Source organism: Lactuca sativa, chromosome 1 (assembly GCF_002870075.4).
Source record: "Lactuca sativa cultivar Salinas chromosome 1, Lsat_Salinas_v11, whole genome shotgun sequence".
NCBI lineage: Eukaryota > Viridiplantae > Streptophyta > Magnoliopsida > Asterales > Asteraceae > Lactuca > Lactuca sativa.
The window spans coordinates 93,471,578-93,497,553 of record NC_056623.2 but is presented as its reverse complement, the minus strand read 5'-3'; the positions used below and the strand labels follow the sequence as shown (position 1 = coordinate 93,497,553).

Here is a 25,976-nt window from a genome sequence, read left to right as displayed (position 1 = left end):
GATCAAACCCTAAAACTGAAATGAATAGGACCGACATATGTACCAAACCTAACGCTATATGCTCTGATTCCTCTGATCATCTAAAAATTAAATCAAATGAAATAAAAGTCAGTACAAAGATGGGGGAGTAGGAAGAAACGATAATAGGGTTGACATCCTTTATGTAACTGATTCCAATCAAATGAAATTAAAGTCAATACAAAGGTGGGGGCGTACGAAGGCAACAAAAATACATATATTTTGCACTTACTTGAAGAATCATAAGCTCTAATCGATAACTTCATCCAGGAGATAGTCTTCAGCTCTTGTGCTGCTCCCATATTCCAATCGAACGATACCCTAGAAAGAAATTGGACCCAACTGACACTTGAAAAACAAAATCGACTCAATAGACAAAGGAACCAATACTTTGAACATACGTACCCTAGAAATCAGGGGAGAAAGCAACCCATCGTCCTCCTTGGTAATAACATCAGTTTGACCTTCGCCCTTTCTTTCACCTCGACAAATCAAAACCGGACACAAGGAAACTCTAAAATGTCAACCCAAGAGCATTCATCCAAGGACATTACATGTAAACTATTACCGCTCATCGAACTAATCTGTGGTAAAGTTGAAGGGTAGTCGACAGAAGAATAGATGTAGAATAGAGGAATGGATCGGAACAAAGAAAAAAATGAACAATGAAGAAGATAGGCGGTGGAAGCTCAAGTGGGGAATGAAGCGGTGGAGAGCACACTCATCCCGCTTTTATTGGTTACAATTGTCTGGGAGCATCGAACATAACATGTATACCACTAAATAAAATAAAAAATGAGATTGGTCCAATCAAGAGCAAGGACCGTTGAATTGGGAACTCTTTATTAATATAATTATATAATTAAAAAAAAGTAGTACATAAATAGATAATAAAAAAAATAAAAAGAAATAATAAGTTGGTTAATTGGTTTCATACGAGTCCACATATAAAAATGGGAAAGAATTCGAAACCCCATCCACTTTGGTGGGAGTCAAATGGAAGTGATATGTAGCTCCTCTTCCGTCTCCGTATTCGTCTCCCCCCGCAACAATCTCTGTTTCGCTCCTAAGGTATGCGCTCATCCTCAAATTTTCTTTTGATTAGTTCCATTTTCACAATTTCATTGCAATCGGGTATAGAATCCTTCTAATTTTGTTTGAATTTACCACCACATTCAACACATGAGCTTGACCTAGAATACATTGTTGCCTTTTTCTATACTTCAATCGCTTTATCCCTATCAATCCTTAATTGTTACTGGAAAGTATAAGTTGTGTGTAAGTAAAGTTGTAAAATGTGAAATGATCATGGAATGGCGATGAAATTACACAGTTATACTAGTACTATTGTTCACATTTTTGGATGTATTTTTTCTACAGGTGCTACCATGGAATTCTTTGCTTGTTAGCTCCGTAAAACCTCAAATTTGTAACTCGATTTCATGTGTAAGCTTAAATTCTAGCAATAGATTAGGAGCTTTCAACCCTAACAAGCAGCAGAACGGAAGTTTCTTCTGGTTGATAAGAAGTTTCAACAAACGATTCGCTTTCCAACATGTTGTGCTTTTTAGGAGGAATGGAAGGTTATTAACAAAGTTAAGGAATCATACTATCAACCTTCGGAAACTAGTTAAGAGTTCTGAGAAACTTAAAGATTTGTTTCCAGTTCTATTTGTCCGAATTGTCTTGGGAATGATGATCTTTATGGCAATCACTATTCCTGTTAGCAAATCTCCTTCCTGTAAGTTATTGATCTTTACATTTTTCTTCAAGGTATGATATGAAGATCTCCAATTTTATTCTGAGTTGATATGTAGGGGCACTTACTGAGGAGAATCTTTTATTCCTTGAGGCATGGAGAACAATTGATCGTGCATATGTTGACAAAAGCTTCAATGGTCAAAGTTGGTTTAGGTATAGAGAAAATGCACTGAGAAATGAACCAATGAACAATCGTGAACAAACATGTAAAATTTCATTCTTTCAATTTCTTTCATTTTCTTTACTAATAACAATTGTCTAAAACTTGTTTCTATCTTGGCATTCAGATGCAGCAATAAAGAAGATGCTTGCCACCTTAGATGACCCTTTCACCCGTTTTTTAGAGCCTGAAAAGTTCAAAAGTTTAAGGGTATGAAAAATTGAAAATGAAGCTGACTATATTTCAATGAGATTTACTTTCTTTTTTAAACAAATATGTTTTATGAAGGCAGTCAGGAACACAAGGTGCACTTACAGGGGTAGGATTGTCAATTGGTTACCCAACTGGAAATGATGGAGCTCTTTCTGGACTTATGGTTATTTCAGCTTCTCCAGGTGGGCCCGCAAGTCGGGCTTCCATTGCCCCTGGTGATTTAATTCTAGCCATTGATGATTTTAGTACAGAAACAATGGATATTTATGATGCAGCTGAACGCTTACAGTAAGTTATATACTTATATATATTATATACTTTAACATTTTCAAATAAAGAAATAGATATTAAAAATTTAAAATCTTGAAGTTAGTTATAAAAAATCTAACTAATTTGCAGGGGGGCTGAAGGAAGTGAAGTACAGTTAAAAATACAAAGTGGGCCCGAGATAAAGCAATTATCTTTAACGTATATCAGTTTTCTTTCTTTCTTTCTTTCATTTAAATTATAAATTTATAACAAAAAATGTTTATTGAGATTAAAATTATGTGATATGAAGGAGGGAAAATATTTCATTAAATCCAGTGAGGTCAAGAGTGTGTGAGACACCTGGCATGGGGAAGGGTACCTCAAAGATTGGATACATCAAATTAACATCATTCAACCAAAATGCTTCTGGTAATATTTTAAAAGCAATTCTTTTACTATATTAATTTTTTTTATAAAAATTGCTTCTAACTTGTAACAAATTTTACTCTTTCTAGCTGCTGTGAAGGAAGCAATTGAGACTTTAAGAAGAGACAATGTTGATGCATTTGTCTTGGACCTTCGCAACAATAGGTAATAATATTTTATAAAAAATAAAAATTAGTGTTTTTTGGGCTTAACACTTTTTAAAAAGCTGATAAAAAATTTGATGCAGTGGTGGTCTTTTTCCTGAAGGAATTGAAATTGCTAGGATTTGGTAAGCCTTTTTGTTCTTCTGACTTTCTCTCTGTTAAGAACTAAAAAAGATTTTTCTTTTTTATTTATTTTTATATTTTTTAAAATTATATGAAACAGGTTGAATAAGGGTGTGATTGTGTACATATGCGATAGTCGTGGAGTTAGAGATATATATGACACTGATGGAACAAATGCAATAGCAGCTTCAGAGCCTCTAGCTGTTTTGGTAATGCTAATAATTTTAATAATCAACAAGGGCAAATTTGGAAAAAGTCAAAAAGAAAATTAAGTCTTTTTGTATGTGTTTTAGGTGAACAAAGGAACTGCAAGTGCAAGTGAGATATTGGCTGGGGCATTGAAGGATAACAAGCGTGCAGTGCTTCTTGGGGAACCTACTTTTGGCAAAGGGTAATAAAGTAAATTTTCATTTAATGTTTTGTTCTTTTTTGGAAAGTCAAATATATTTATTTATTTTTAATTTACAGAAAAATACAATCGGTTTTTGAACTGTCTGATGGCTCTGGCTTAGCTGTTACTGTTGCTCGTTATGAAACCCCTGATCACATTGACATCAATAAGGTATGCATGTATGTATGTATGTATGTATGTATGTATGTATGTATGTATGTATGTATGTATGACCAAATATTGTATTGGTGTTGAGGAATGTAGGTTGGGATAACACCTGATCATCCATTGCCAGCATCATTTCCAAAGGACGATGACGGTTTTTGTGGGTGCATAGGGGACCCAGCATCTGGATGTTTTCTAAACAAAGTTGGATTATTTTCAAGATGATAAATTAAAGACTTGTGTTATGTAAATTAAAACTCGATTAAACATTTTATTTTGACTGTTGCTTACTTGTTCAAGATTCAAATCTGTATAGTTTTGAAAGAAATCTGAAAAATAAAAATGAAGTGGAACTCTTGTTATGAGCTAGTTGTTAATTAAATGGAGTATTTAGTTATTGTAGAAGATTGAACATGTGAGTTAGAATGTTATATACAGACACAAGACATGAAAGACCCTAACTTTCGTGTTTTTAAAAGACCCAAACTTTCATGCTTCACAATATAGTTACTTCAAAACATGTCAAGTTATAAGTCTAGTATTGAGTAAAGTATTAAGTAAAGTTAAGTAATATTTCAAATGTTGTAGCTTTCTTTTTTATTTTAATGAAATGCTTGTTTTTTTAACAGAATGTATTAAATTAGAAAAAAAATCAATCTTGACCCACCTCTGAAATTGACATTCATGTTGTGTGGTAAAAATGATGTGACAATGAGGTGGATGTCAAAAATCTGATGTGGAAGACGTATCATGTAAGGCATCACTCCCTTTAACCTAATGGGAACCCTATGAGTCAACTCTGTTATCACAAAACTAATTTTGTAAGTTTGTTTTCTTATAATAAAAATAGTTTGAAGGGCTAATCATATTAAACAGCTAAGTTTTTCAAATCCCTGATGTTTTACTATTTTCCTCATTTCGACTCATTTTATCTAATTTGTCTGAAAAACCCTCAAAACATGGCTATCCATATGTTTTATTTATTTATTTAAAATTTATTTTTTGGTAAACTAACATTTTTTTGAACCCTAACACATTTGAGAAAAACTTTGTCAAACAATTTCTTTTGGAAAATAAAAGCATTTGTCATTACCAGAAGATTTCATATAAACCCGATAAATAAGTTAAAACGAAAAAGTTGGTAAGCCTTTGACATAGTTGACCCTAGGGGTTAACTATGTAAATGATTCAATGTTTAAAAGGATTTAGAACTGATGTAAATGGTTTCGGTTCCGGCTCAATGTTGGAATCGATCGAAAGTGATTATGACTATTGTTATTAATTTTTTGAAACCGTTATCCGATGGGTACGTATTAAAACTGGTGTATATATATATATATATATATATATATATATATATATATATATATATACACACACACACACACACACAACCTGATGGAAAAATTGAAACTGATTATGATTTGATACGGTGAGACTTTGTTTTGTCAAATAGCACTATATAATATATACTGATGGTTAAACTTAAACATATTCATTTTAAGTGATTTGATACATTGAGATTTTGTTTCATTAAACACCACTATATAATTTTGAAGTTTAAAAGGATTTAACATCTTAACATCTTTTTGTTGTTCAAAAGTTAATGTTTTTTACTTTCTTTTTCCTTTTGCAGGGAGAGATGCTACATTGTGGATTGTAATTAGTAGTTATTTTGCGTATTTTGTATCTGAAATAGAACCGAATAGTTCCAAAAAGTTTAATAACCGGTTTGACTGACTCTTTGATTTCGGTTCATGTCAAATTAATGGAGTACATGTCCATGTTTACCACTTCATTTCTAATTAACCCTATTTGAGTTATATAAAAAAGATATTGTTATTAATAAATTGTTTTTTAATAAATATAAAATTATTTTGCAATTTTTATAAATTAATCAAATGATTTTCTAATTTAAATTAATCAAATGATTTTCTAATTATGTTTTATAAATCTTTTGTAAACCAAGATTTGAAAAAAATATACTAGTATTTAATTCAACAAAATCCCAAAAGAAATAAGAAAATGAAGAAATATAGAGGGGCTATTTGGGAAACTTACAATCGGCATTAAGGCATATATAAAGGAAATTTCAAGTGCACCTTCCTTTTTCTTCGACACGAACTTTTTGGAGAGAGAAAATGAAACCAATGCCAGTGGAATTGTTCGGAGAGATGGAAGAACAAGCATCAACGGTGGCTATGGACGTCGACGACGTCGAAGCACTCGATATTTTCGGAGAAGGACCTATCGCCGCCTTGGATCACCACCGCTTGACCGATTCCGATTTCTTTAACTCCTTCGAAGACGATTTCGACGACGCCGACATCAATTGATACTAATCTTACGGTCACATCTTTTATTTCTTTAAACTTTGTTTTACGTAATTCGAACGGTCAACGGTGTATTTTTTTCTTTGTTGTGATTGGTTTCCGATCCACAAATTCGCAAAACAGGAACAGATTGATCAATTTTATGAGAAATTTTGATTTTTCCACTGATGTAACGTTGAATTAGGGCTTGTTTTCGGAATTGAAATTGATTGCTTCAAATCATGCTACAAATTTGTTTTTTGAGAAGCCAGTATTGATATGTATTGTATTAGTTGAATGAATCTTCAACAAAATTGAAGATTGCAACTTGCAAGACGGTTTAGGGGTCGGAACCGGTTTGGAACCGGAACCGATTAAGCTGACCAGTAAGACTACACCACTACACCGGTGCCGTCCGGGTTTCCAGTAGGAAACCCGGTTTGGAAGTTGGAACCCGTACATATTATACTATGTGTTAAATCATAATTGAACTAGTCAATATTTTGAGCATAATAATATCAAATCAACAAATTAACCGAAAAACTTTAATACGAAATGAACCAACAAGTATTTAATAAAAAGTAATCATCGTATCAAAATAGAACAGAAATTGTAAAAAAAGAAAAAGGAAACCCAAAGCTATATCATCGTCCTTAAAGATGTCGTTGCAATTTAAACCATACCACTAGTACTAAATGTGGACTCGGAAACATGTCCAACAACAAAAAGAATTACAAATTGAAACAACTTTAATTTATAAACAAACTATGAAAGACTAAAAAAAAGTAGTAATTACCTTTCACGATCCGAGCAAGTATCCGGAGCCTTATCACGTTAACTTTATACTAGTCGAGGATATCAAAATCTTGTTTGTAAGCTACTTGATTCTCTTTCAAACAGCTTCTTAACTTGTTATCCTTTAGATCCGAGTTGCCACCTTTATCTTGTAAAAAACTAGGAAAGACCCACCTTCACATCCGAGTTGCCACTTTAATTTATAAACAAACTAGGAAAGACAAAAAAAAAAGTAGTAATTACCTTTCGCGATCTGAGCATGTACCCGAAGCCTTATCGCGTTAACTTCATACCAATCGTGATATCAAAATCTTGTTTATAAGCTACTTGATTCTCCTTCAAATAGCTTTTTAACTCGTTATCCTTCGGATCCGAGTTGCCACCTTACGTGTTAAAGAAATTATCGAAACAGTTGCTATCATCATCACAAGCAATGACCTTTTGATGACTTTCTTGTTGAAAAGACCCACCATTGTCAAATCTTTCCAAATAGGCCAAACAATTTCTCCATCCCATCTGGACTTCTCGAACTTGGCAAGCTTTAAACTCTTTGGCCGAGTTATTCATGTACTTGATCATTTTTGTAAATAATGTAACAATAAAGTTGACTTCATGGTAGGATCTAGCAAAACTCTTAAGTAAATAAATCATTCATCTTGTTGTAAGCACCCTAATGTTTGTCGTATTTCGCCCTCATGTCTGTTACCATTTCAATAAATCCGGTTATGGTTGACCAATTTCTTAGATGCATCTAAGACTTCTCGGATAAAGAGATCTACTAAAGGTTTTGATATAGCCAAAACAATCTCCGTTTTTGTCATAAAATCTTCAAGGAACTCATATATATATATATATATATATATATATATATATATATATATATATATATATATATATATATATATATATATCACACTGAAGTCAAAATGCTTTGGTACTCTACCAAGATCATTTTCATACACTTTATTCTATAAAAACACATAAAGCATGAATTAGGATTCATCACAATGTTGAAACAACATAAATTTAGCTATCATATCCCATGTTGTGGGTCTCTAACTCAATCAATTTGTAACAAAATAAGATATTTATATAGTCTAAAATGAAATACAAACACTAAACTACAAATTTGGAAAAAAATCATGTCATTCTGATTTCAAACGAATGGGTTATGAAAATTTAAAGAAGATGACATATTCAACACAATTAAAAAAAAAAAAAAATTCTTATACAAAATTCCATAAATGCCTCTCGTAGCTTGTATGTCAAAATGCTTTGGTACTCTACCTAGATCATTTTCATACACTTTTTTCTATAAAAACACATAAAGCATGAATTAGGATTCATCACAATGTTGAAACAACATAAATTTAGCTTTTATATCCCATGTTGTGGGTCTCTAACTCAATCAATATGTAACAAAATAAGATATTTATATAGTCTAAAATGAAATACAAACAATAAACTACAAATCTGAAAAAAGGTCATGTCATTCCGATTTCAAACGAATGGGTTATGAAAATTTAAAGAATATGACATATTCAACACAATTAAAAAAAAATACATCTTATGCAAATTTCCATAAACGCCTCTCGTAGCTTGTATGCAATCTTCAATAACTCGAAAGTCAATTTCCGTAAGGTAAGGGTGTTACTACATAAAAACTTCTTCATTTCTAACCCACAATCTTTCATAGTCTCTTTGAACTTGCTTATCTTTTGTGCCGATTGTATAATATACCTTACAGTTTTTTGGATACATTCGACATGGTAGTTGTTAAGTGCATTTTGTGTACCTTTTGTGCATCTTTTAGTCCCTTTTATGCATCTATTTAACATACATGTCCTTCATTTTTCTTGCATTTCATCAAATTCATGTTAGTCTTTAGAACAACCTTATTTGCAAACTTTCATGATCTTTTCAGGTAAACCAGAGGTTGGAACGCGCTTTGGGAGGTGCTGAGAAGCATGCGTGAAGATTTTGGGATGATCGGACTCAAAACAGAAAAGTTGAAAAAATCAAGATTGGACATGGAGATAGGAGCATACACGGGTCGTGTTCAGTTTGTACTGGAAAATGCATACGGGTCTTGTTTGACCAAGAAGAGGTTGTTGACTATGCTGAGCACGACCCGTGTCAGTTTAGCCTATTCTGACACAGGCCGTGTTGGCCCAGATGAGCATTTTCGAGCATTATGCTTTGGAAGAAAACACGAGGATGGCACGTCCAATTTTCACTCAACACGACCCATGTTGATTTACTCTATTTTAACACGGGGCGTGTTCATCCCTAAAACCAACTTTTGACAGTTTTCCCTATCTTTCATATTATGGGATTTGGGGCATTTTGAGACTTAGACTTCATTTCTAGAGCACGAGAGAAGGGCAATTTTCGAAGGTTTTTGCAAGGTTTCAATTGTAATCATTTAGAAACATTTGTTTTTGGATTTGTAAGTCTCGTATGTGGATTATTTCATCTTTTCTAGACATGTTGATTGTTCTAGTCATGTGTGGCTAGAACCCTAGTTTCTCCAACCTTATGTTTTGACTTCTTAGTTGTGATTTCAGTCATATGACTTGATGTTTGCTTTTAATTTCTATCTAGTGAATTTGATTTTGTTTTAATCGAATTTTTGATTCTAATTTGATTTTTATTGGCCATCTGAATTAGGTTTAGGTTATTCAAGTTATCTAATTGCAAAATCCGTAATCTTTTTGTGAATTGGACTAAGTAACAAGTACTAAACTGATTTCCATTGAATGAATTTAGTGCAAATCTTATTCACACACTCTTACGCTCTCGAGCTTGTGAGGAGCAGTGGGTGTTGTTGGGGACATTCACATAAAGTTTAATGCAATCTTTCAATCTAATTCCAAGAGCTTGTTTAGATTAGGTTAGTAAGGTTAGGGTTAATCAAAGCGGTTATTTTGGTTAATTAATGTAGTAAATTGGAAGTGTTAGAGTCTGTTAACACTTTAAAGTACCAACTTAGATAGAATTGAGCAAATATTTAGTAATCTTTGAATCACATTGCTAGTTGTCATACATAGAGTTGGAGTCCTTACAATTTTTGAATTTAATTCACTCATTTAGTCGATTACTTGTGTCTTTAATTATCAGTTCTAATCATTGCATTCAAAACCCTCATTTTCTTGTGATCAAAGTACCTTACATAAAGAGGTATAGACGTTATCCCTATGTCTCTGTGGATCGACCCTGCTTACCCTGTATTATCTATTAGTGCAATATAGCAGTGTTCTTTTGGAGTATTTTGTACCCCTTAATTTGTTGGGCTTGAGAACCTAATAATTTTTTTGGAATTTTAGCCCATTCATGACGATAAAGTTTGATATGAGGGCTATGAACCTTATGTGGAAATGATTTCAACCGTCATAAAGATTGGACAAGTTCTTAACTAAACAATTAATTGCCTTGTCGTTATCCACGAACATAAACATGACATCTTTTATACCCTATCCGCAAATGAAATCTAGTAATTCTTGGCCAATTTCCTATCCTTTGTAGCTATCTATCTCCTTAAAGATTGTTATTATCTTGTACGACACCCAATTTGTAACAACCCATTTTCACATTTCAGTAGGAATAATATGAGCATTTGTTTATAAACTTCGATGTAGAAATATATTACTTTTTGGCCAAAGTAATCATCATAAATATTTAGGAAACGTCAATACAGTTTCCCTAGCTATATAGAACGTTCGAATATGACTTCGTATGGAGAAGTTATGACTCTTCGAAGTCTCGCGTTCAATCCTAAACGACAAAACGCGTCGTAAAATATGAATAAGAGATGGATTACTTATTAGCCCAAGTAATTTAAACGAAAGTCGTAGTAGTCGTAAAAGCGAGAGCGTGCATATAGAGAACGCCTAAATTTGACTTCATATGAGGAAGTTATGGTTTTTTGAAGTTTTAGCGTAACAGTATGCGATACAAAAACCGAATTTTAAGTTGGTCGATTGTTAGGAAAAACAATTTAAATGAGAGTTGAAGATCTTGTGATTAGGATTCTGACGATATAAAGACAGTCGAGAACGGATGTCGTATGAAAAAGTTATGATTTTTACACGGAATTTAACAGTCTAAGTTTGTTAAAAATATAATTTTAAAAGTAAAGTGAGAACTAGCCGATGAAGTCTAAACAAAGTTGTGGATCTCGTTGATAACTATATGTAAATATAAAAAACGTCAAAAATGGAGTTTGTATGAAGAAGATACGCTTTTTTGAAGATTTCTCGGCGACGTCACATGTAGGAGGCACAACGCACGCTTCTAAAAGCCGGCCACGTCGATCCACTAAAAGTATGTCACGTGTCACGAGGAGAGTGGCCAACTAGAGCCAGGGCATGACACGTCTCTAGTCTATGCGTGACACACTTGCCCCGAAAATGCCCTATAAATAGTCTTTGCTGCCCTCATTCCTCTGCACACCATTTCTAAACTTTCTCTCTAATTCTTTGGCACGAAAATAGGTTTTTTCTTTGGGATTCCAAAGTATTTTAGTTTAGCAAAGCTTTGAGTATCTAGGCTCAACTAGTAGAAGCTATCAGGTCATAGTTTTGCCAGTGCAATCCCCCGGTTTTCGTTAGAAAATCTCAGTAAGTTAAACTATACTCATATTGCTTTAAATGTAACTTATATGTATACTCATAATCGATGTTATGAATATATAATTAAGATTTATCAATAATCTCAAGTATAATACTGATTGATCTAATTACGGGAGATGTGTGTAGAATGATCATGTTGGTTTGGTTGTTGGATTTCAAAAAAACTATATGTCGAAATGACCCTGCCTCCCAACTATCTTACATATCTGATCCTTATTTGATAGAACTATCGGTATTTATTGGGATTAATGAAAGATCTAACCTACCATAGTTGATTTTCACTGTAAACATATTAGGAAAACACTGTAAAAAACAAATCTTTGTTAACAAAAACTATTGTAATGAAAGATTTAGAAAAACCTACCATATTGTAGGTTGGAAGATCTTGATTAACTTAATTTTCTTTGCAAAATATCATGATCTTGACCTTTAACCTAGGGTAGATGATCAGGAAGAAGGTTACAGAAGTTGAATGTGGTTTTTTTGGGTTGATGATTGATTGTGTACTTGAAAAGTGATGGTATAGACAGTGTCTCACTAGTTAATGACAATGTTGATTATGGAGCAAACCACAAGGACCAAATATGTAATTTACTCAAAAACAAAATAAAAAACTGCTATTTAAAATGTAACTTTAGTCTTTATATATTTATTTATTTTCCGCGGGGAAGAAGGGAGTATATAAGAGCCGGAAAACCGAAAAACGTAAGGGAAGTCGTTTTCGTTGCTACTCTGGTCCTTCGACAAAGGAAACCCAAAAAAGTCGGACAGGTGAACAGAAAAAAACGAAACACGCCGATGAAATCAGGGTTTTCAATCACCGGAGAATGGTAGTGGGCGACGGAGAGGTTGCCGGAGGCCTTTCTCTAGAATAATTTTGTCACCTGCAACGTTCCCCCCATAAATTTAGACAATCAGAATCATCATTCCTCTTTCATTAATCTCTACCATTTTATTGATGGTAAAACGATTTGAAACAGACTTCCTTCTATCTGAATATAAATTAGATCTTTCTACATTGTAATAAGGAGATCGGTGGTGTTCAATTCGAAGTTTTTCTGCTCTACGTTTCAATTGTTCCCAAAATGGTGAGTTGTTTCTAATATATCATCGTCAGTCCAGATTATTGTCCCGATATCTATCCACATTGGTATTAAAACCTTGTCCTGATTGTTTATGGTACATTGTTACAAAGCCAGATGCTGTTGAATCACCATTGATGACCTAATTGTTACTTATATGCATTTTGTGTATTTTTTTTTTTTCTGGAGAAGTGTATTTACACAATCAGTTACTGTGAATTGTCACTTGGAAGCTTCGTTTTTTCAAATAGCTCTAAAATTTCCATTAAAGATGAATAAACATTCAATTTGTGAATTGTCATGCAGGCTACTGCATCCAATATCATAGTAGGATCTCAAGTCTGGGTGGAGGATAATGAGGTAGCTTGGATAGATGGTGATGTTCTTGAAATGAATGACAAAGAAATAAAAGTAAAATGCTCAAATGGACAAGAAGTAAGTTAAAGATTGTTTAGATGACAAAGTTTAACCAAAATACTTTAAAACCTTTTTGGTTGTTTTTTACTGTTACTGTTACTATTCTTTTTGGTTCTTTTTATATTTTCTAATACATTTGTATCGTATAGGTTGTTACAAATGTGTCCCGTGTGTATCCAAAAGATCCAGAAGCATCCGAATGTGGAGTGGATGATATGACAAAATTGGCTTATCTTCATGAACCTGGTGTTCTACAAAATTTAAAAAGTCGTTTTGATATGAATGAAATTTATACTTACACAGGAAATATATTGATTGCTGTGAATCCTTTCCAAAGATTACCTCATTATTATGAAAAAGAAGTGATGAAGAAATACAAAGGAGTAAATCTTGGTGACCTGAATCCACATCCTTATGCTATTGCAGATGCAGCATACAGGCATTTTTTCTTCCTGCTTATCTTAATGTTCAAATTACAGAAAAAAGAAAAAACCATCATATTTTGGGCAGTTTTGCAGCTTAACCACTAATATTTTATTTCTTCCACTTAAACCATAAAAGTTTCACACATTTTTCCAAATTAACCACTATGACTTGTTATATCAGGTTTCACTGACCATTTTGACCTGTCATATAAGTGGTTAACTCATGCTCTTTCCTTCTTCTCTCTTAAGTGCTTATCTTTTAAGGCATTAAGGACTTGTCTGAACGCAGGCAGATGGTTAATGAGGGAATAAGCCAATCAATTCTTGTAAGTGGAGAAAGTGGAGCTGGAAAAACAGAAGCATCAAAAAATCTTATGCAGTATCTTGCTTATATGGGAGGTCGCCCTGGAGCTGATGGAAGGAGTGTAGAACAACAAGTCCTAGAAGTATGCTATACTCTCCTTTCTGATCTTTACTGTTTTTAGTCTAAACTTGAAACATATATATAACTTATTTCAAGGTTTCATTTCAATTTTAGACATATATTAATCTCAATCACTAAATGAATCTGTTTGATACTATCTTTTTGGCAGTCTAATCCGGTTTTAGAAGCATTTGGGAATGCAAAGACTGTTAGGAACAACAATTCAAGGTTCATTCAAGCTTTAGACAAAATTGTATTTTTGAAAATTAAGTTTGTGTAACTGAATCTCATATTATTGCAGTCGTTTTGGTAAGTTTGTTGAGATCCAATTCAATGGACAAGGGAAGATATCTGGAGCTGCTATAAGAACTTATTTGCTTGAAAGATCACGTGTTTGTCAAGTTTCAGACCCTGAGAGAAGCTACCATTGCTTTTACATGCTCTGTGCTGCACCTCCTGAGGTAATATTAATAATCAGTTTTCTGCTTCCACCTTTTTCATCTGTTGCTTTTACAACCTTCAATGGTGTTTTTTTAGGTGTGTGAGAAGTATAAATTGGGGAACCCTAGGACATTTCGTTACCTTAATCAATCGAAATGCTATGAACTGGATGGATTAGATGAAGCAAAAGAGTACCTTTCAACCATTAAAGCCATGGATGTTGTTGGAATAAGTTCTGAGGAACAGGTAAGATAAATATATTACAATTTCTCAATAAAAGATTAAAATGTCACCTAAATTGTTTCTTTTTCCTTTTCCCATAGGAAGCTATATTCCGTGTAGTGGCTGCAATTCTTCACTTAGGGAATATTGAGTTCACTAGAGGGAGTGAACCAGATTCTTCTCAACCTAAGGATGATAAATCTAGATCTCATTTGAAAACTGCAGCAGAGCTTTTCATGTAGTTAGTCTTCTTTTAATCTGTTTTTCAGTTTATATTCTTACAAAAAGTCTTTCTTATAAAGTTTCAGATTTTGTTTAGGTGTGATGAGACAGCTCTCCAAGAGTCTTTCTGCAAGCGTGTGATTGTAACTCGTGGTGAGAGCATCACAAAATCCCTTGATCCAAATTCTGCAGCTCTTAATCGAGATGCTTTGGCCAAAATAGTTTACTCAAGATTATTTGATTGGTAAGTTTTTGATCTAAATAAAAAATTCTCTATTTTCTTTTTCGATTATAGGCTTATAGGCTATAGCTCAAGGTGTTTTTTTATTATTGTATCATTCAGGATTGTGAGCAAGATTAATAATTCTATTGGTCAAGATCCAAACTCCAAATTCTTAATTGGAGTTCTCGATATTTATGGATTTGAAAGCTTCAAGTCGAACAGGTGCTTAACTGGTATGCTTTTGGTTCATCATTTAAATAGGTTATTTATTGGACATCACTCCATAAAAGCCCCTAGTTAATGGTCTTGTTAATAAATCAGTCTAAAGTTTAGTTTGTGTTTTTGTGCCAAGTTATGGTCATAAATGTTAATTGGCTCTATTCATTATGCAGTTTTGAGCAATTTTGCATCAATCTGACTAATGAGAAACTCCAACAACATTTTAATCAGGTTTGTGAAATTTAATATATCCTAACATGTAGCATTATATGTTTTAAATCTTTGATAGAAAATGATTCTCTTTTTGTCTTTTTGCCAGCATGTTTTCAAGATGGAGCAAGAATTGTATACCAAAGAGGAAATCAATTGGAGTTACATAGAGTTTGTGGACAATCAAGACATTCTAGATCTCATTGAAAAGGTCTGCATATTCAGGGACAATTAAAAAAAAAAGAAAATTTTCTTTTATTTCATTTTATGCTCATATGTTGATCTAATCTATAAGCTTTTGATTGCTTCAGAAACCTGGGGGAATCCTAGCTCTATTAGATGAAGCTTGGTATGTATTCACTTTTTATATTGTTAGTATTTAGCTTTTACTTATTTGTTTCTTTATAATCAATTAATCATTCTCATGCAGCATGTTTCCAAGATCCACTCATATCACATTTGCTGAAAAGCTTTACCAAACATTCAAAGGTCATAAACGTTTTAGCAAACCAAAGCTAGCAAAAACAGACTTTACCATTTGTCATTATGCTGGTGATGTATGCATTTTTCTGTCTTTCTTTCTTTTGCTTCTTAATATAACTTAAATAAATAAATCCTATATAACTAACTACAAGTCTACAATATATATGTTTGGTTTCAGGTCACATATCAAACCGACTTCTTCTTGGATAAAAACAAGGACTATGTTGTTGCAGAACATCAGGCACTTTTGAGTGCTTCTAAGTGTTCCTTTGTATCAGGCTTATTCCCACCTCTTCCTGAAGATTCTTCTAAAGCTTCTAAGTTCATATCAATTGGTTCCCGATTCAAGGTCTAATTTGCTTCTCTCCTTATTCTCACATTTTTATAAAGACATTTTTTTTTAATGAATTAAACTTATTTTTGCATTTATCATCTTGGCAGCAACAATTACAAGCTTTACTTGAGACACTGAGTCACACAGAGCCACATTATGTTCGGTGTGTGAAACCGAATAATGTTCTAAAGCCTAATATATTTGAGAATCAGAACATATTGCAACAACTTCGATGTGGAGTAAGTAATAACTTTACCACTTATGCCCTTCTTATAATCTTTTTGTTTATTAAAAAAAAACACGAATTTCAGGGAGTGATGGAGGCAATCAGAATCAGTTGTGCTGGATTTCCCACTCGTAAACCGTTCCATGAATTTATCGAACGCTTTGAAATCCTTTCACCTGATGTTGTACATATGAGGTACTAATGTAGTTAGTTAGTTCATCATCAGTTATGATATGTTTTATGTTTATCTTTTATAGTTTTATTCATCTGTAGTGATGAGGTGGAGGCTTCAAAGATTCTGTTAGAGAAGGCTAACCTTGAAGGCTATCAGATTGGTAAAACAAAAGTGTTTCTGAGAGCTGGACAGATGGCAGAAATAGATGCTCGAAGAAGCGAGGTTTTAGGAAGATCAGCTTCTAAGATCCAAAATAAATTTCTTTCATATTCTGCTTGCAAGAAGTTTACCATGTTACGATCTGCAGCAATACCATTACAAGCTTTTTGTAGAGGTATAGACTATAGACAACTATCACCTTTCTATATGCAACTTTTGTGAGTTTCAAATAACCTCACTCCCACCTTTTTAGTATGACTCAGTTAATCACTGTTCCCACCTTTTTGGATGGGACAAAAGATTATAACTTTTGTGAGTTTTTCCATCATTATGCTTTTTGGTGTGACAAAAGATTGTTACTTTTGGGCGTTTTTCACCTTTTTACTTTTTGGAGAGATAAAAGATTGTAACTTTTGTGAGTTTTTCCACCTTTTTACTTTTTGGTGTGACAAAAGATTGTAACTTTTGGGTGTTTTCCACCTTTTTACTTTTTGGTGAGATAAAAGATTGTAACTTTTGTGAGTTTTTCCACTTTTTACTTTTTGGTGAGATAAAAGATTGTAACTTTTGGGAGTTTTTCCACCTTTTTGCTTTTTGGTGAGATAAAAGATTGTAACTTTTGTGAGTTTTTCCACCTTTTTACTTTTTGGTGTGACAAAAGATTGTAATTTTTCGGAGTTTTTCCATCTTTTTACTTTTTGGTGAGATAAAAGATTGTAACTTTTGTGAGTTTTTCCACCTTTTTACTTTTTGGTGTGACAAAAGATTGTAACTTTTCGGAGTTTTTCCACCTTTTTACTTTTTGGTGAGATAAAAGATTGTAACTTTTGTGAAATTTTCTACTTTTTTGCTTTTTAGTGAGATAAAAGATTGTAACTTTGTGAATTTTTCTACCTTTTTGCTTTTTGGTGAGACAAAAGATTGTAACTTTTGTGTGTTTTTCCACCTTTTTGCTTTTTGGTGTGACAAAAGATTGTAACTTTTGTAAGTTTTTTTTTACCTTTTTGCTTTTTGGTGTGACAAAAGATTGTAACTTTTGTAAGTTTTTTTTTACCTTTTTGCTTTTTGGTGAGATAAAAGATTGTAAATTTTGTGAGTTTTTCCACCTTTTTGATTTTTGGTGAGATAAAAGATTGTAATTTTTGGTGGGACAAAAGAATGTAACTTTTGTGAGTTTTTCCATTTCTTTGCTTTTTGGTGAGACAAAAGATTGTAACTTTTTGATGGGACAAAAGATTGTAATTTTTGGTGGGAAAAAAGATTGTAACTTTCGGGTGGGAGAAAGTTTCAAATGATCTGTGTCCCACCTTTTTGGATGGGACAAAAGATTGTAACTTTTTGTGAATTTTTCCACTTTTTTGCTTTTTGGTGAGATAAAAGATTGTAACTTTGTGAGTTTCAGTTAGTTTAATGGAACTATGAACCTAAGTTTTGTATGTAGCTTATATAATCTATTGTTACAGGGGAAGTTGCACGCTCTTGGTATCAGCGTAGGAGGAGAGAAGTGGCATGTTTGAGGATCCAGAAAATTGGACGCATGCATTATGATAGAAAAGCTTACAAATTCTTACACTCTTCAGCTATTCAAATTCAAAATGGAATGCGTGGGATGGCTGCACGCAAAGCATATAATCATAAAAGGCAAACAAAAGCTGCAATTGGCATCCAGGTATTGCAATTCCTTTCAGATTAAGGAATAAATGACAAACTGCTTTTCATTATTCTCTTTGAAATACTTTTTCACTTATACATAAACTAACCATGTTAAAACGACTCATTCCAATCCTTCAAGTCAACAAAACACAACAATGGAATGTAATGATTCATTCCATTCCTTTGTGATTCCATTCCATCATATCAACCAAACCCTATATACTATTTCTTAAACTGATATTGTTTGATGAACAACTTTCAGACTCGATCACGTCATCATCTGGCATGTCGTCGTTATTTGAAGATGAAGAAAGTGGCAATTTATGCTCAGTCTGTGTTAAGAAGAGACTTGGCACGCATTGAACTTAGGAACCTTAAAAAGGTCACTCTTTCACATGCTCTTTATTCTTTTATTATTCTACTCTTGAGCTTTATAACACAACCATGGTTAATTTCTTTTCCCTTTTTGAGTTTTTTAGTTATACTATATTCTAAGTATTCTTTTAGTGGAAAATTGCAAAAAATAGCAACATACTTTCCTCTATTTATTGATATTAACAATATGTAACCTGAAACTTGTAAAATGTCCACAAATGTTAAATTACATATTACTACTATTGGTAAAAGACATAAGTACGTTGCTATTATGAGTAAAAGAGAAAGTAAATTACCTATATTGCCCTTCATAAATGAGGCTTACAAATGTTTCATGTCATGTAGGCTGCAAAAGATACTCGTGCTCTTGAACAGTCTAAAGCTAAATTGGAAAGAGAACACAAAGAACTCACAATACGATTAGAACAGGAGGAACGCATGAGGGTAAATATTTTTGTTATTATTTTATATATAGTTTTGTTTGTTTTTGATTATTTAATTTGTATTTGACTTTTGTAGGCTGAGGCAGAAGAAGCTAAAAATAAGGAAAAGGCTATACTGGAGTCTAGTTTAAAGGAGATGAAAAGTCAATTGGTGATGCATAACAACTTGTTTTATTACTTTATATATATGAAATAAAAGATTACATAAAGCAAAAATTTAGTGTTAACTTTTTATTTTATTTTATTTATTGTTTGATTTGGTTTCAAAATTTGTAGGCAGAGGTGGAGGAAGCTAAAAAGAAGGAAAGTGAACAAATGCAATCGGCTTTGAAGGCTGTTGAAGTTCAATTGGTGCTTTGTAACTTTCTAACAACTTATTTTAAATACTTCTTTTAGTTTTTATTTTAGTTTTTAATGCTTCATTTTCTTTTTAATTTTGTAGGCTGAGGTGGAGGAAGTTAAAAAAAAGGAAAGTGAACAAATGCAATCTGCTTTGAAGGCTGTTGAAGTTCAATTGGTGCTTTGTAACTTTCTAACAACTTATTTTAAATACTTATTTTAGTTTTTAATGTTTCATTTTCTTTTTAATTTTGTAGGCTGAGGTGGAGGAAGCTAAAAGTACCGAAATTGCAAATCTGCAAACTACTTTAAAGGATGCAGAAACTCAATTGGTTCCCTTTTAACTTTCCACAACTTGTTTTATTTATTTATTTATACAAAACACATGAAATAAGAGATCACATAAAGAAAAACATTAATTTTAACTATAAACTATCTTTCCTTTGTTTTTGATTTTTTTGATTTGCTTTCAAATTTTGTAGGCTGATTTGGAGGAAGCTAAAACTAAGGAAACTACTCAACTACAGTCAGCTTTAAAGGATGTGGAGGAAAAATTTGTACTTTTTAACTCTTTACAACTTATTTTATTTCTTCATACACAAGCCATGAAATTTAAGATTATAAAAAGTTAAAACTATGTATTTTTTTGTTTTTCAATTTTTGTAGGTTGAAATGGAGGAAGCTAAAAATAAGGATATTGCAAATCTACATTCTACTTTGAAGGAGACTGAAGTTCAATTGGTGCTCTGTAACTTTCTGATAACTTTTTTTAATGTTATTTCACACAAAGCTTGAATTATGAGATTACGAAAAGCATAACTTATTTTTTTTTCTTTTAAAATTTATAGGAAGCTAAAAACAAAGAATCTGCAAAACTTCAATCTGATTTACAAGAGATGGAAGTTCAAGTCCAAGAAACTAAAGAACTATTAGAGTCTAAAAAGATAGAACTCGAGCAACTTCTTGCTACTCACAATGAGAAAGTAGAAAGCCTTACTGCTGATAATGTGAAATTCCAGGTTAGTTTTTGATCCTGCTTTGACGATTATACCCTCGTGTAATATGATTTATTGTATTTCATGGTATCTGAACACTTGCAGGAAAAGGTTAGTACACTAGAACAGGAAATTAATGAAACACAAACGAAATTGGAAGAAACCACAAAATTGAGTGAAGATAGGTTGAAGGAAGCCATGGAAGCAGAAAATCGGATAATTGATATAAAGATTGACATGCAAAGGTTTTATTCTGATATTATTTATGTTTTTCAAGCCTTTTATTACAAGTGAAAATTACAGGAAACATACTTTACTCTTTTTTCTCTTATTTCTTCAGTCTTCAAGAAAAAATTGCTGACATGGAAGCCGAGGAAGAGATTCTGAGACATAAGGTGATTTTATTGTGGACTTATTGATTTTGAATAAAAATGTTTTATAATCTTTTTTTGCTTTATAATAATCTAAAAGAGTAAAAAGACAACCCTTTTATTTGCAGCAACAAAGGAATGGAGGACCTTCAAAGGAATTTGATAGCAACTTGACAAATTCCACAATAGGAAAGGAGCGTGTACGTTTTTCGACTTTCATTTTTAATATTTTATTAATATTTATTTTGATTGTTTAAAAACTATTTTTTTGCCTTAAATTTCTCTATAGGATTTGGTTGATGCTCTTATGAAAGCTGCTACACAAGAACTTGGATTTTCTCAAGGGAAACCAGTTGCTACATATGTTATATACAAAAGTCTTTTACACTGGAAAACTTTTGAATTAGAAATAACAACCGTATTTGATCGTATTATCCAGACCATTGGTTCTTCAATAGAGGTGAGATGTTTATTTCTTTATTTAATAAATATTATATAAACTCAACACTAAATTAACTTGAATGTTATTTGTATTCTTACAGAAAAAAGAAGACATTAAACACATGGCTTATTGGCTCTCTTTTACTTCAACATTGTTTTTTCTGATTCAAAAAACTTTAAGTCCAGCTCCTCATAAACCCCAGCAGCCAACATCATTATTTGGAAGGATGACACAAGTACATAACATCTTATCCTTTTCCATATATTTTATAAAAACCAATGGCTACTTTTTATATTAATTTGTAAACTCTGTAGGGATTTCGATCAGCTTCCATTATTAGTATAGTGCATCATGTGGAGGCCAAATACCCAGCTTTGCTTTTTAAGAAGCAACTTGCAGTTTATGTTGAAAAATTATATGGATTTATTCGCAACAGCTTGAAGAAAGATTTGTCACATTTTCTTTCCTCTTGTATCCAGGTACCATATTTTTTTTTTGAAAAAAGTAGCATATTTTTGATAAATGCTAATTTCATAATTTCCTAAAAAATAAAATTCAGGCACCAATTACATCAGATGGTAAATCTTATCCAACTAGTTATTGGGAGAGCATAATTGAAAGCCTAAATGGTGTTCTTGATACACTAAAAGAATTCCATGTAAGTTATTATTATTTTTTTTACACAATATGTCATCTATAATTTTGAACTCTCTCTCACTTGTGTACATCCTCCTGTTTTCAGGTGCCACCTGTCATTATTCAGAAGGTTTTTGCTCAAGTTTACTCTTTCATTGATGTGCAACTCTTCAACAGGTAACCAGAGATTCTATTTCTAAGTTCTAACCATGTGAAACTAGTTTTATATAATATCATATATGATTATATAATCTTTTGGATTATAAAATATGGAACCTCAGCCTTCTTATGCATAAAGAGTGTTGTACACTTGGGAATGGGGAGTATGTGAAATCAGGGTTAGCTAAATTAGAAGCTTGGTGTACTAAGGCAACTGCAGAGGTACTAATTAATTTAGTTTTTCTTATTTAAATTTTGGTTGAAGTGAGTTGGTAGGTCTAACCACTTATTGACTCAGTATGCAGACTCAGCATCGGATGAACTTCAGCGTGTAAGACAGGCAGTTGGATTTCTGGTATGCTTGCTTATTTACTTTATCCAAAAATCCCCTAAAAAATCAAAACTAAACATGAATTTTTGAGTTTTTTCAGGTTATAGAAAAGAAGTCTAAAATCACATATGATCAACTCACAACTAATATATGTCCTGTAAGTCTCTTTTCTCCTTTTCTTTGAGTTGTGTAATGAATCTAAAGTAATAAGTTAAATGATATATATATATTTTTTGATTTTTTCAGGTTCTAAGTATTCAACAAATCCACAAAATCTGCACATTCTATGCAAATGACAATGAAGGAAGCAATAGCGTCCCCCCAGAAGTAAGGATAAAATAAGAGTTGTTTATTTCTAGATGCTTACCTGGCACTCATGGTTTTCAATAATATTAGGTTATTTCCAAGTTCAAAGTTCTAATGCATGAGGACACCGAAAGCCCTGATAGTGACTCCTATTTGTTGGATGACAATTCTAGGTGTGTATGTTTAATAGTAAATTGCGCATATATACATATAAACAATATTATGTATTTCAAAATAGTGAAAGGACTGATGGTGTTGAGTTAATTCCTATTTGGTTGCAGCACTTCTTTTCCAATTGAGGAAATTAGTAAGTCAATAAACGAGAAAGGTTTTTCAGACATGAAACCTCCAAATGAACTCCTTGAAAACCCTGAGTTTCAGTTTTTAAAGGAGTAGGGCTCTGTGGCTGTTTTTATTTATTAATTTTTTTGGTTGGAAGGACACACACACACACACACACACGCATGCATATTCATGGGAAAAGATTTCCCTTCCCAATCCAAAGTCCAAACCAAACCTTAATTGGTGCACCCCAACTCTCGCCAAACCTCATTGCGCACCTCCAAGTTTCACATTGTACATAACAAACCCTTATCTTTCAATTCTTAACGGAATACTCCCTCCCTCCATCACATGGCTTTTTCTCAGAAGCTCTTTACCCACAAACTTGGTGTAGCTTTTGTACCTACTTTACTTGAGGAAGGTCTTTTTGGTAATTTGCGACTCTTGAAAGATGATCAACACTGATGGCTGGATGAAACATCGCCAGCTGGCTATTGGATCTTCGACTCAAACTTGCAAAAAGTTTCAGAGGATTTTATTTTTCATCAATCCGTCTGTTATGGTGGAGATTTTGAGAGCTCTTCATGGAAAGTATAAGACCAATCAATCTTTCAGCCGGCAGCCGTTGGAGACTTGATGTCAAGCTCTCTTATCAATGACATTAAGTTCAGTGAAGATAATTTCCTTACAGCCATTGGAGACTTGATGAAAAACTTCTGCTTGGGTAATGTTGTAATATGGGCATTAAAACTTATACCCATGCCTCACCTTGGGTATGTATGCACATGGATACTTTTGAAAAAAAAATGTACTGTAAAAAGGATGTGTCTACATTTTTGTTATAGTATTAGACTATTAGTCATTTTGGGATGGAAACTCTCATATTTGTTTTGTAACATATGCTAAGGTCAGGTGCTTAATTAACAAAATCAAGTTATTATATAGAAATACAAAATATACTTTCACGCTAATATGAAAATATAATGCAATGCTTGGATTTCATATCATCATTTATTTTTACCATCATGAGGGAACAAATTAACTGATAAGTTAGGGGTGTTCATTTGATGGACCGGTTCCCATCCTATCCGATCCGTTCAAGTGAATCCAAATTGATTTTGGTTTTAAAGCATGGACCGGTCAACTCGGTTTTCAACACTTGAGACATTTAAAAAACTATATAGCTTGAATATTTGTCGGTCCTAAAAAATTTAAAAAAAAAACAAAATGGTTATTTGTAAATTAAAATTTGTAACACCTATATATATATATATATATATATATATATATATATATATATATATATATATATATATATATATATATATATATATATATATATATATATATATATATGGGAAAAGTAAATATACCGTTAAGGGTATATAAGATTAGGTACCAACTATTTAAAACTACGTAGTTTAGATTAGTGGGTTAATTTGCTAAATAAAATAAATCCTTATAAAAAAATATGTGGTTTCCTTAATCGTGATCACGTTCCAATAGTTCCATCATCAAGAAATCGGAATCTGGAATCGCAATACAAGGAGTTCAAAAAAAAATTGCAATTCACACGAATTAAAATAAAAAGAAGATTTCAATTCAATCATAATCTTGTTTCGTTGTTCTTTTCATTCTTACGACCTCTCTTTCAGGTAATATACAAACATGGGTTTTTTTATATCTACTAATTGCAATCTTCTTAGTTTGTATTTTTATATTATTAATTGGAATCGTTTGCAATTCATACACATATATTAAGTTTACAAAATTATTTGTAACCCTTAATTTCAATTCTTTGGTTCTGTGTGTGGTCTTTAATGCAGCGACATTTTTTTTGGCTGAAGGCATATACTTCATTAATAATGCAGCGGCATTTATTATTTTTTTTTTGCTATATACTTCATTAATAAAAACAGTTTGATCTTTTGATGGTTTAGGCAATTCATTATTCTAAAGAGCTAACTTCATGCCTTCTAAAGTCTTTGTTTTGGGTTAACTTGGATGAATTTGATCCAACTTATTGCAAACAATGAAAAATTGATAATAAAAAGCAACAAACAAATTGAATATGAAGTCATCGGTTGTAATGTTTTTTAACAAATGATCTTTTTATGTTCCGAGTTGTAATGTATTTTAACGAATGGTTTTTTTTCTGCTCCAATTCCATGGAAGCCAATTAACGTAAATCATACAAATTGTAATTCACATGAATTCATACAAATTGCAACTGACAAGAATTCATACAAACTAGGGGAAGTTTCCCGCGCCAAAGGCACGAGTTACAGGGAGTTGTAAGGTACATCGACAATGATAAGGAAAACGATAATGCTTTACTATATGTCAAAGTAGTAAATTGATATTAATGGCTTTAATTTACTTTTACATAGATGGATTAGAAAACATGTATGTATATAAAACATAAAGAGTACATAACTTGTTATTTATTTAGATGAGTTTCATACAGTGGTTGGAATAAGTGAGTCAGCAAAAAAACAAATATACATACTTCTTTGATGTTCAGTGGAGAGTCTTATGACATGAAAGAAAAAGATGTTCTTCATTATCATTTTGTGACCTTTGTTTGCATCTTTGATTTCGGCTTAATTTTTCTCGTAAGCCTTTCTTCGTTTTAGTATTTTTACCGTGTTTATAAATTAAAATTTTTACCATGTTTATAACTTGTTATTTATTGTGTTTTTTTATGTATAATGTTTCCATTATATTCAGTATAAATTTTTTTTGGTGTTAATCATCAAAACCCAAGTAGAATAACATTGCTTCTATGTGGGCATACTTATCTTTCATACCCTTCCAAACCATTATCGTGTAACAAATTGCTAAATTGACTTTCCTAATTGGTCATACAAGTAAAATAAACAATTAATCAGTGAAGAAACCTGTGGCTAGAATTACAAACTTAACTTTCCTAACAAAAACAATTAAAACCATAGTAATAGAACTTGTCTTCATT

The 25,976-nt window shown here is 32.3% G+C and overlaps 2 protein-coding genes across 2 annotated transcripts; both read left to right on the top strand.

Moving 5' to 3' along the window:
* Positions 1-935: 935 nt before the first annotated feature.
* LOC111882822 (carboxyl-terminal-processing peptidase 2, chloroplastic) lies at positions 936-4,035 on the top strand. The gene is made up of 13 exons (XM_023879195.2): positions 936-1,089; positions 1,399-1,759; positions 1,836-1,985; positions 2,067-2,149; positions 2,232-2,440; positions 2,552-2,620; positions 2,712-2,830; positions 2,917-2,992; positions 3,075-3,116; positions 3,215-3,323; positions 3,408-3,505; positions 3,583-3,676; positions 3,770-4,035. The coding sequence occupies exons 1-13, from the start codon at positions 1,015-1,017 to the stop codon at positions 3,893-3,895; spliced, it is 1,611 nt and encodes a 536-aa protein (XP_023734963.1). The 5' UTR covers positions 936-1,014; the 3' UTR covers positions 3,896-4,035.
* An 8,755-nt stretch (positions 4,036-12,790) lies between these two features.
* On the top strand, positions 12,791-24,192 carry LOC111882833 (myosin-7). Its single transcript, XM_023879208.3, has 41 exons — positions 12,791-12,925; positions 13,057-13,346; positions 13,622-13,778; positions 13,926-13,984; positions 14,058-14,217; positions 14,294-14,443; positions 14,521-14,657; positions 14,739-14,885; positions 14,985-15,086; positions 15,257-15,314; positions 15,403-15,504; positions 15,605-15,642; positions 15,724-15,850; positions 15,955-16,125; positions 16,218-16,349; positions 16,422-16,531; positions 16,610-16,845; positions 18,134-18,339; positions 18,586-18,705; positions 19,044-19,142; positions 19,218-19,292; positions 19,418-19,492; positions 19,584-19,658; positions 19,738-19,812; positions 19,963-20,037; positions 20,147-20,221; positions 20,329-20,499; positions 20,581-20,720; positions 20,816-20,870; positions 20,975-21,046; positions 21,136-21,306; positions 21,389-21,523; positions 21,603-21,767; positions 21,848-21,946; positions 22,031-22,101; positions 22,206-22,305; positions 22,382-22,438; positions 22,515-22,571; positions 22,661-22,741; positions 22,811-22,893; positions 23,002-24,192. The coding sequence occupies exons 1-41, from the start codon at positions 12,791-12,793 to the stop codon at positions 23,114-23,116; spliced, it is 4,758 nt and encodes a 1,585-aa protein (XP_023734976.1). The 3' UTR covers positions 23,117-24,192.
* Positions 24,193-25,976: the final 1,784 nt, after the last annotated feature.